Source organism: Rhyacophila brunnea, unplaced genomic scaffold (assembly GCF_057557595.1).
Source record: "Rhyacophila brunnea isolate RB1 unplaced genomic scaffold, BYU_Rbru_1.0 scaffold_13, whole genome shotgun sequence".
Taxonomy (NCBI): Eukaryota; Metazoa; Arthropoda; class Insecta; order Trichoptera; family Rhyacophilidae; genus Rhyacophila; species Rhyacophila brunnea.
In genome coordinates this window covers 8,898,556-8,911,323 of record NW_028232785.1, presented here as the reverse complement: position 1 = coordinate 8,911,323, position 12,768 = coordinate 8,898,556, and the positions used below count along the sequence as shown (strand labels likewise).

The 12,768-nt window shown below is 35.2% G+C and overlaps 1 protein-coding gene across 1 annotated transcript; it reads right to left on the bottom strand.

Annotated features, from left to right (window-relative positions):
• Positions 1–437: 437 nt before the first annotated feature.
• LOC147076371 (uncharacterized) lies at positions 438–11,516 on the bottom strand. Its single transcript, XM_085941593.1, has 5 exons — positions 11,382–11,516; positions 7,754–7,858; positions 5,098–5,253; positions 1,539–1,820; positions 438–446 (listed from the first exon to the last, which is right to left on the bottom strand). The coding sequence occupies exons 1-5, from the start codon at positions 11,514–11,516 to the stop codon at positions 438–440; spliced, it is 687 nt and encodes a 228-aa protein (XP_085797719.1).
• Positions 11,517–12,768: the final 1,252 nt, after the last annotated feature.

The following is a 12,768-nucleotide window of genomic DNA, read 5'->3' as shown; positions in this document are numbered from 1 at the left end:
ATCCAAGTACCACGGCAAGGTAAAGTAATGTGATTATGTAAAAAACTAAATGTCTTCACATTATAATGAATTTTACACGCAATGATTATTTTTGTGTAATTGTAAGCTACCAGACCGTATGCATGAGTAATCGCAATCATCGCATTTAAAAGGCTTTTCACCGGAATGAGTCATTTTGTGTAATTTCATGTTGCCAGCTAATATGCAAGAGTAATTGCATTCTCTGCATTAAAATGGCTTTTCACCGGAATGAATCATTTTGTGTGATTTCATGTGACTAGATGATATGCACGAGTAATCACAATCATTATATTTAAAAGGCTTTTAACTGGAATGACTAATTTTGTGTGATTTCATATGACCAGATGATATGCATGAAAAATTACATTCAGTTCATTTAAATGGCTTTTTACAAGAATGAGTCAATTTGTGTAATTTCATGTGACCTGATGTTATGCATGAAAATTTACAATCATTACATTTAAATGACTTTTCGCCAGAATGAGTCATTTTGTGTGATTTCATTCTGCCAGATGCTATGCACGAGTAATCACAATCATTACATTTAAATGGCTTTTCACCGGAATGAGTCATTTTGTGTGATTTCATTCTGCCAGATGCTATGCACGAGTAATCACAATCATTACATTTAAATGGCTTTTCACCGGAATGAGTCATTTTGTGTGATTTCATGTGACCAGATGTTATGCACGAGTAATCACAATCATTACATTTAAAAGGCTTTTCACCGGAATGAGTCATTTTGTGTAATTTCATCTTGCTAGCTGATATGCAAGAGTAATTGCATTCTCTGCATTTAAATGGCTTTTCACCTGAATGAGTCATTTTGTGTGATTTCATATTGCTTGATGATACGCATAAAAAATTACATTCACTACATTTAAATGGTTTTTTACCAGAATGAGTCATTTTGTGTAATTTCATGTGACCAGATGTTATGCATGAAAATTTACAATCGTTACATTTAAACGGCTTTTCACCGGAATGAGTCATTTTGTGTGATTTCATTCTGCCAGATGTTATGCACGAGTAATCACAATCATTACATTTAAATGGCTTTTTACCGGAATGAGTCATTTGGTGTAATTTCATTCTGCCAGATGTTATGCACGAGTAATCACAATCATTACATTTAAATGGCTTTCACCGGAATGAGTCATTTTGTGTGATTTCATTCTGCCAGACGTTATGCACGAGTAATCACAATCATTACATTTAAATGGAATTTCACCAGAATGAGTAATTTTGTGTAATTTCATGTGACCAGATGTTATGCATGAAAATTTACAATCATTACATTTAAATGGCTTTTCACCGGAATGAGTCATTTTGTGTGATTTCATTCTGCCAGATTTCATGCACGAGTAAGCACAATCACTACATTTAAATGGCTTTTCACCGGAAAAAGTCATTTTGTCTGATTGACCAGATGTATTACATGAGACATTAGATTTTTCACTTTTAAATAGCGTTAGACCACCAGATGAATTGGTTTTGCCACGTTCACATTGTTTTACATCCATAGTAGTGATGTCGTTGTTTGTTTCTTTATGCAACGCTTTGTGAAACTCGAGCAACTCTAACGATGCAAAATAATTATAGCATATACTGCACGTAAAATTATTATCATAAAAATATTTTTTTTCCAACTTTATAACAGCTACCAATTCGCGTATTCTTGTAAAGCTCTTGTTGTATTCCTCGACTTCTCTTTTAATATCTTGTTCATCAATCTGTATGATGTAAGTTTCCTTTACTTCTGACATTCCGTCAGCCATTACGGTGTTATCAGCGATCACCTAAAAATAAAAAGTTTAATAGCAATTTTCCGGCAAATGTAAATGTGATGAAGTCTAGGAAGCCAATTAGATAAAATCAATTGACCATCTTCTTTTTGAATACATATACTAAATGTTACACCGCCGAATGGTCCCCATTTGGGGATGTCTCTGTGGATTTAGAGAATCCCGAGCCATTATCAAGCCGACACATAGTAAGGGTTGATTGCGAAAATAAATAAAAAATGTTAAATATCTAACCGGCAACATTGTCTAAATGCCGTTAAAAAAACAAGATTGGCAACGCCGCATTTGTACCGTTTCGAAAGCTGCAGTGTGTTTTGGCGAGGGAGAAGCATTTTTGACAGCAAAACAGTAAGCAGTGTCAAGTTCGCTTCCGCCAAAATTAAATTGAAAAGAATTTGTATAAAAATGTAACAATTATTAGATATTAATGTAACGAAATCACGCCGTTTCTGACTACAATTCCAGTGTTTAATTTATTCATCTCACGTCCACCATGATAGACGATAAACAAAAAAAATAAAGCAAGAAAAATGCATCTCGATACATCACATTTGGGGGGAGATCACAAAAAGTAGGTATATAATTCAATATATTATGTATATTCTTTTTAACACTGTAACAGGCAATGGGGCCTAGTGACTTTAGTGCAGTCGTAGAATAACATAACAAGACGGTATTTTAGACAACCACATACTTATATTGTGACCTTACCGGGAATCAAACCTGGTGCACCAGATAAGAATCCGGTCACCGCCATCTTTAGATTAATAAAGCCTGAGCATAACTTTTTGCACAAGCAACGAGTGGTCCACTTTTCAGCTGTGAAAATCAGATCCCAGATTGCTTGACATATTGATTCGCCCTTTCTTTTTTCAAATTGAATTATAAAAAATTCTCAAATCAAATATATTATTAAATTATAAATAATATACAATCCTGTTATTCATCAGCTGTCAAAGTCAGACTAGCCCTTCACACAAAATCGGTTGTAATATCGATTTACAAAAAATATGTAACATTGATCTATGCATTAGATTTGTAGATGGTGTGTTAATGCTAGTGTATCATTTATCATGTAACTTATCTATTCAAATCAAACCATTCCCTGTGTGAATACGACATCCGCGTCAGTATGAGCACTCTATAGAACAATGATAGGTCATCCATAGACAACAACGGGAGGGGTGGAAAAAGTAGGAGCAGTCGTTGTGAATGTATCGGGTTTCTACTTGAGTAGGCAATGACCCGGTGCATTATTCATTGAACCACGAGGACCGCCCAGTCTTTATAGTAGAATAAATGGTAAACGATGCAGACAGCGTGACGATTTTTTAACTTTGCATTCACATTACAAGTAGCCCTCCTCTGAACCATATAATATACAGAATTACTAGTTTAGTTAATTGATGCGAAAGTAATTTAAAAATAAGTGTTCATAGAGAAACGCTTGTAGCTGTTTACACAATATCGAACGTGGGTATCGATATGCTGTTAGTATTTTGCAATAGTCTTAATATCAATTAATCTCCTTGTCCATCGTATGGCGCAGAAAATTCACAGAACGTTCATTTTTTTATAATACGAATTATATGTTGATGGCCGTTTGACCGAAGTAGAGTTTAAATACACTGGAGTAACTCTTTGGTTTCGTTTCACTATATAATATGTAGAATTGATGTATTAGGATACTATTTGATGTCAGTTGTTATATTATAAATATATGAATCGATTATAGCGACTCGCAGTATAATATCATCGTCGCAGAAGCAAAAGAGCACTTGACGGATGTTGAGATATTCCACTTACGTGAGGGTGAATTTAGGTGGACGTTGTTTTATAAGTTTTTCTACTTTTATTTTGTTACTTATTTTATTATTTTATTTCTGATTTTATTACTTATTCTCTGTATTTTATTTTTTTAAATTGTTAACACTTATTTTATGTCATGTCGTGAACGCTTTGAATTTATAATTTGTTATGTTCATTATATGTAAAATAAATAAATTTGATTGATAAAAAAAAAAAAAATTGGTTGACCAAGAATCGAGTTTTGAGAAAAACGCAATTATAAGATCATACCGGCCGCACACATTTTTTTTTACGATAAATGGATGTTGGCCACTTGCTCAACCTATTAAGTCCATACCCTGGACCCATACACAAATCGAAAAGCAATATGTGTACTTGCCAGACTCAGGAGTCGAACCTGGCGCTCAACTTAACTTTCCTAGTAGCCCTTTGTTATATCCTTTATGATGTTTTACATATGAGACTATATTATGGTCAATGTCATTGACACAAAATTTATATATATGTTTGTATGAGATTGTATGGATGAGGATTTAGGTATGTATAGGTGTGTATTATATACATATATATTATATTAGGTGAGTTATATATATTATATTAATGGAGTTTATATGTATATTTAAAAAAAATAAAAATAATAATGTTATAAACGTAGGTACCATGTAAGAGTATTATTAAAGACTAATATCTCATTAGTTAACTCCATTAATTATTTTCTTAGAATTGACGATTTACACCTCTTTAGTGTAGTATTTTTATTGATTATAAAGAATAATGACCTATTATTAGGTTTGATGATTTATTATAATAATATGCTGTCCATTGCATTGTTATTAATAAGATAGGGTTTTTACTAATTAGGTTTTTTACTAACACTTCAACAATTCATAATTTGTTTGTTGTTGTTTTTTTTTATTTTTTACCTCTGACTAGATAGGTAGGTAATGGAATTTTTACCTACTTTATTATATTGATTTACTATATAAGGAAGAGTTAAGATTGTTCGTTGTCAGTGTGTGTTTGCCTTTGGTGGGTGTACACGACGCCTGAAGATTCCGAAAGGCGAAACCCGGGTCGCGAGAAACGACTTAAATGGAATAGTACAGAGCTTGACTCCATTAGAATTCAAACTATATTAGATAAAAAATATTAAGCCACCCGTATCTATAAAATATCAAAGTTATGTATGATTTAATTGCAAAATTTTAGATATTTTAAAGATAGACAAGTATTTTTGATTATTATCTATTATGACTTGGGCTTCGCAGGGTTTATTTGATTTTTAAAAACTAACCAACACGATCTGTAACTAATTGTAGCATTACTTAAAAAAAACAAATACGGATGATTGGCAAAGTCCAATGTGCACTATTTATGGCGGACCTTCACAGCCTACCCCCACCCCTCGCCCTATAACATGTTTGTAGGTACCTATATTGTACAGTAGTTTAAATGAAAGTACCTGTTTTATTGGCCTATGTTCCGAATACGGGCAACTTTTTTCAAGACCTTCATAATTGAATGGGGGCGATGTGTCTTCAGTAGACTCTTTGTTGCTGTCAACTTGCTGTGAATCGGTCTCCAATTTTATATTTGTCATATCTATTCTTCGACGATTCTGAAAAACCAAATTAATAGGTTATGGGTATAAGCATATTATTCTAAGGATCTTTGCTTATTTTTTTGTTGCAAACTTAAAAAATAGAGTTGTCTTTTGGTGTATTCATCGGGGAAGCATTCTTTCCTTACTAGAACAACGCTGACCAAATTTTTGTACACTGTCTAATATCTATTCTTGTCTATTGCTTTATAGGACGTATCGATAGAGAAAGATGGATATGATCATATTATCAGTACCATAGAGGTACATTACTTACATTTGCAAAAAAAATGTATGAAAGTTTGAGGATATTTGATATACCTACGTGTGTTTTAGAAACACTTACATAAATATATAAGATATATATGAAGAAAAATACGCAGAGTATAGCGGTTAGATGTAAATTGTACGTATTACATTTCACCGTAGCACAGTTCGCCGTGAGCTTTCTTATCGGAAAGAGATGACTGTATACTATACGGCTATCACTAAAGCACCGAGGTGAAAAAATACGCGTTGTTCGTAGAGCATCGCAGACAAAAATGTTCCAATTTTATTAGATCCTAACCTAACCTAACTTAACATAACAAATAATCTAGTATATCGGCTGTTTTTAAAATTTGTTTGCCGCTGGCTTCCTGTATACCGACAAAAACCGTGTTTTATTTAGACAAGAATTTTATCTCAGTACTCTACGAGCCAAAGAAGTTGGACGATCTTTAATATACGACCACATATATCTGATAAACCTTTTCAAGGTGAAGTGTGATACAGCGAACTGCATACGTACAAATTTCCGGACACGGTGCTTCCCGTAATCACATATGCGTGTGAAACATGGACCATAAGAAGAGAGATCCAGAAACTTGGAATGGCAAAGCGCGGTATGGGGGGGGGGGGTGCGTGCTGGGCATAAAGCGAAAGGACAAAAGGCGGAATGATTGAAAAGCAAACAGACAAGGGTTTTCGATGTACCTAATAGAGTTCACTAAAAACCTCAAATGGAAATATGCTGAATACATGTCTCGAAGAAGGAACAATCGCTGGACAAATCTAGTCATCCAGCGGTACCCAAAAGGTACAAAACCTCCGCAAGGTAGACCTGGAGGCCGCTTATAGTTAAGTTCTGCGAAAGTACCTGGCAACGCAACGCACATAGCCGACAGAAGTGGAATCAGCTTGAAGAGGCCTTAATTCAGCAGTGGATAGATCCAGGTTGTTGATGATGACATAAAGATAAGTATGTGGCTGCCCATCGTGAATCTCAAACATGCCTAATTTATTTAAGTAATACCCACATAGCATTAAGTTGAACCTACAATGTAAACTATATCATGTATGTACCCTTCATCAAAATCATGTTTGAACACGTACGCCAGAAGTCACATTTGTCGTCATCTAGACAAAGTGACATTTGCTTCAGACGCAAGCCTGCAGATTCTTTATAAAATCGCTTAGTTCGCGACTTCCTATTACAATGTATTTTTGAAACATATCTGAATTTGAAACAATTGAACAAAACAAATATCACCTCGTAAAGAAATTCTTTCGGAAGCAATATGAAGAGGCTGTCTAGACACAGACCTCTGACAAGTTGGTTCCGGGCGACAAAAAGAATTTGCTGACAACAGTGTCGCCTCGATACATGCCATTGCATTCAATCAATATACAAAGGAAGTATTTCTACCTACTTTATCATCTCTTATCACTCAGCACTCACAGTCAATCAACGTAACCACGACCATCGGGGAACCGCTCTACCCTATGCAATCGGTCTAGTAACTTCCTAGAAATAACATCATTTAATTGTACTTGTAACACTGTCTATAAATATTATTTATTGTTGGGGATTAATAAATGATTCCTCTGATTAGCGACGGACAAAACATCGAGAGCGTCGATAGCTTCAAGTACCTGGGGGTACACATCACGGGAGATGGGGGTACACATCAAAACCAAATGCCGCCTATTCGATGCTTGCATTCTGACGGTGCTGCTTCATGGCACCTTACTAAGGCTCAGAGCAACCGTATACTAAGCTTCTAAAACAGATGTTTGCGACGAATACTGGGTGTGCGGTGGTATGACTTTAGGAGCAACGAAATAAGAGAACGCACCAAGCAGCCTCTCTTCACGCTGAAAGTGAAGAGGCGACGTTGGACCTGGCTCGGCCACGTCCTGTGGATGCCAGAAGACAACTTCAACCTTGCATGCTTGTTCTTCAAGCCGACCGGATTCCGGCGTCCTGGAAGGCCACTAAATACAATCTACAGAGTGTATACAGCAGAGCTACGGGATGCTGGTTTGACCTGGGACGAAGCAAGAAGACTGGCGAGCGACAGGGATTCTTGGAGGCGCCGCGTGGTGTCCATATGCTCCAGTTAAAGGGCGGATATGGCAAAAGAAGAAAGAAAAGAAGAATAAATGGGGTATAATTTGTTTGGAGTTAACCAAACCTACCTCTCCACTCCCTATTCCTTACGATAAGTATAATCGCGTATTTATTTTTAAACCTTACATTGTATTCTTCGAGTTCCTTTTTGAGGTCATGCTCATCGATCTGTATGTCGGAGTAAATCACCTCTGCTTCTGACACAGCCATAATGCTGCTAGCAGCGTCAACCTGAAGAAAATAAACAGAAAAATTAATCGTATTTTTGACAAAAATTTCTGGGTACAACGAATTTATATCGCTGCCTGATTTTCAGGTTGTTCTATGTCACTTTCAGTAAAATGTTCAGGAGAGCAATTTGAAAGTTCACATTAAAATAATAAATTGTACCACCAATATATAAATCGCTGTCTGATTGCCAGGTTGTTCTATGTCATTTTCTGTAAAATTCTCAGGAGAGCAATTTGAAAGTTCACATTGAAATAATTGCACAACCTATATATATTAAAAACTGTGTTCTGCATATATAAAAGAATAACTTATTTTCGACATTATCGACAAATGCGTTCATAATTTTTATATTCTGACTAATAGGTTAAACAGAGTTCTGGAAATAGAACAAAATGACATTAAAAAGTAATTTTTCTTAGAAATGTGAAATAGAACAACCTGGAAATCAGGCGGCGATATAAGACTACCATGGAGGCTTTTATGAGAATTCAATCATCCACTGCACTATGATAACAGATGAAATGAAAAGTTTGTATGCATGTCCACAATTTGTTTAGTGCCTAGGCAAATTGTTTTAATGCTAAGGTGGTAAAAAACGATAATATATAATGTACCTAGTGGCCGTAGGTAGCATGAATAAATATATACCTACCAGTTGAAACATACCTATCATGAACTACATTACTATCGAGCAGTGGCGAACGGTGGAGGTAGGCTGTTAAGATCCGCCATAAATAGTTCACACTAAACTTTGTAAGTCATACGTATATGTTTTCATTGAAATAAGATTACAATTTACAGATGGTGTTAGTTAATTTTTAAAATTCGATTAAACCCTGCGAAAACCAAGACATAATAGATAATAGTCAAAAATATTCGCCTATCTATAGAATATCTGAAATTATGCAATTAAATCATACATATCTTTTAATATTTTATGTATGATAGCTTGGGTCAGGCAGGGCTTAATGAATTAAAAAAATGAACCAATAATATGTGTAATATGTAAGAAAATGTGTGCACAATTTTGTTGTATCGCCCAAAATAAACTAAAACGAACATGGTTTGGTTTAGGCAGAAAACTAATCAATACCATCTGTAAATAATTATAGTAGGTATTAGTTCAATAAAAACAAATACGTACGACTGACAAAGTTTAATGTCACTATTTTTAGCAGAACTTAACTGCCTACCTGCACCTTCGCTACTGCTATCGACCGCTCATAAAAACACTTATCAGAACCCAGGTCGATACTATTTACTTGTTTACATCCGAGGGAATAGCCCCTGAAAGACGTTTTTTAATACATTCTTTATAAATATAATGACCATATAAATAATAATGCTCAGAAGTCCAACTTTTTTGACGTTGAGCGTCATTCCGCGTTCCATGAATAAACAGAACGGTGACAAAACAGAACTATGACATTTCAGGAAAAATATAACATTAAATATTGAAATTGTCGTATCTCTATAATGTTGTACAGATTTTGACACAGCTTTTCAATACGCCGAAAAACAAAATGAAATTAGGTATATAATGTCTGCATTTCTGATCACTGGAAACCTAGGGGCGGCAGGTTTTATGAAAGTATGGTGAAGCAGGCAGGTAATCAATGTACGGTAAAATTTCCACGTTAACATTATATTATATGGGTACGTTATAATGACCAAAGTAAATCCTCTGTGATGCCCTGCACTTTTTTTATCGCGTCGCTATTTCTAAGTTGTCGGCTATTGTTGGCCTGCTTCATTCAGTTGTATGAGAAAGCCGATTCCTTGCCCCTCTTTTTATTTAATACCTCTATGCTGGAAAGCCTCAATTAAACTGGACTCAATTCGGAGTTGCGGCAAACATAGGTATATCTCGTCTTAATCAATCTAATATGTTTAAAATGCTTGGCTGATTAGGTACAACGAAATAATGAGTTTAATAATTCTGTGGAGTTGTACATGATTATCAAAATCAAGCAGATATATTGAGGTTTTTACGCCGAATGGCCTACATGCAGTGATTTATACAATACCTATTAAAAAATATTTCCTTTATAAACTTCAGTTTTATAAGTATTTAATTAATAAATAGATCCACTGGCTGTTCTGTTTTGTCACTGTTCTATTTCTTCATGTTCTGTTTTGTCCGGTTGCCATTGCCCCACATGTACACATTTTATCGCAAAAGCATTCTTTACAATCTGCAATAATGCTGACCAAATAAGTACCTAGTTGGAAACTGTCAAATATCACGTCACCAACTCCATTCAGATGAATCAGAACATGGTCTAAAAAGATCGTGGCTAGGCGATTCGCGGATTGCGGGTCGCGGGTGCAAATGACGCATGCCGAACGAAATATAATTTGTCATATAAATCCAACATGCGTCCATTTATGTTCTGTGTATTGTTCTATTAGTAACAATAATAATATATTCATTGACATGTTTTCTTTTTCAAGTAAATGGGTAACGTTTTTAGTCATCTTTACACGATTTAAGAATTAATACCCCCTTCGCCATCACGAAACAAATTGACGTATTGACACCTCGACGTTCGCTATCCGAATGCCAGCGAGTCCAAAATTTCGTCGCGCCTATAGTTGAAAATTATTTTCAGTTTCACTGATGTATCGTCTTAATAAAACCATCTTATCCAAGCATGTATTTGTGTTGTCTTCGTGCAACTTATAGGAGGTAAAATACATTTATTATAATCACACCCACAGAACAGAATAATAAATAGAATTCTCAATACACTACATTTTGAAGCAGGGTTATGAATGTGTGTCCTACGAAAATGAAACACTCGTTATAAACTTTCCTATAATAGTGTGTGTTGCATCCTTTAACTCCATTGAAGTTTAAAATTATCACGAAGAGACGCTTTACGTGGCTAGGACAAGTATTCCGGATGCCGCCAAAGAGTGCGGCACTTCGTACCATTGTGGCACAGCCTCAAGGGTTACGTCGCCGTGGCCGACCCTCCCTCACCCGGCAGCGGTGTTACAAGAGCGACCTACGTGCTGCAGGTCTGACATGGAGGGAGGCGCAAGAGTTGGCGATGGACCAAGGGAAGTGGCGCCAACTTGTGCTTGCCCTATGCCCCAATGTTGGGACGTGACAGGGTGGAAGAAGAAGAAGAAGCATCCTTTAAGTATAACAACATTAAATGAGCGTCAGAGCATAAACCGAGAGCAGTTCTCAGAATGAAGTACAAGCTTACAATGACGTTTTCTTGACACGTATTTACGTTCATCCCACATTTTTCTACACTCGAAATCGGTTGCCTGTTACTCCACACCCGTTAATTATTTCAGTTTCCATTAATTCTGTCTTCTGTGATCACATCAGTTGGTACTTCGTTATTAAAATTTGAAAACAAGTACCTAATTTGTTTGAAAGTTTAATATACGGGTATATTTGAAAGTCTTACACATAGATAAGCCGGATTAACTACGTGTTTCATGAGAGGATCCACAAAACAATTGGCTGACACCAATTGAAATTTTATTTGCCTTAAAAACTAACCTCAAAAGCGCAACTGGATTCGTCGGGATTCTCTCGCTTTATATAAGTATTGGTATCCTGATTATATCGATTGTGTAAGGACATCTGCCGCTCTGCATCAGAATCCAATTCATCCGAATCGTATTTCACGTCCATTTTTGGAATTGAAAGCATACATTCGCGACAGATTATCGTAGCAACAAAAGAACGCGCGAACAGAAACGCTGACTAATAAACCATAAACTACAGAAACATCTTTTTGTCACCGAATTTTATTATAGTACCCACGCTGTCCAAGAAATTATATTATTTCAGCCTTGTCAGCTGTTGAAAATGCATAGGATTTCTGTATTATTTCATAAAAAAATAAAGGAGAATTATTTGAGAAATTCCCAGACTTTGTTTATTTAAGTAGGTACCTCCCTATCTCTTCTGCATAGAAATGCTAACTGGCGTATTCAATAAATTTCATTTGAATCCAAAGTCAAAGGGTATTTAATTCGAACTCTTTTATTTCTTAATTCGCCAAACTTTATTATATTGCAAATTTATAATACTTCTTTGCACTAATTTATCGAACGGGAATATCGAAATTTTAGATCTAGGTACCTACTTTATTTTGAGATGTTTTTTACGATAAGGTGAGTCGGTTGCAATCATGTCATCTGCTTAGCAAATACCTTCAAACACACAGAATTTTCAGTTTCCTTATCAAAAATAATTTGTTTGTTTTATGATAAGGTAGGTACTCTTGTGATAGTAAAAATTACTAGAGTACCTACGAAAAAAGTACTATAATTTCGTATAAATTAATAATATAAGTACCTACCTAAGTAATAATTATTATTGTGAAACAGAATATGATACTAAAACAAATTTTCTTAATCTAAAAATCTAAAAAACCTGTGAATATCTGGAATTTTCATACAAATACATTTTTAACTTAATATTTTTTACGGGCTACACCAAAGAGATACTACTCTTTGGGTCAGACGCTATTTGCATTTGACAAAAATATGGCAACACTGTACAAAATAGTACCGTACCACGTTGTTTCGTAATTCGTTGTCGCTTTCATATATTATTTTACCTTTTAAACACGCAAACATGGATGTAAAGCAAGATTGTGACGAGAGCCAGTCGGAAACAAAAGACAAGCTTTTGTTTGATGCAAAAATTACCCATCCAAACAGCCCGGACGGTCACACTTATATAAAGCAGGAGAAACCCGAATATTTTGAGGTTAGTTTTCATTAATTAAAATCTAGTGATTTAATTGTCCTGACAATTACTATATCAAAATACTCACGATAATTCCAATAACGTGTCATCAAGTCCATCAAAAAATGCCCTTGTATTATAAAAGCTGCTGGATATAATTCACCATTATTTATTACCTCAGGTTAAA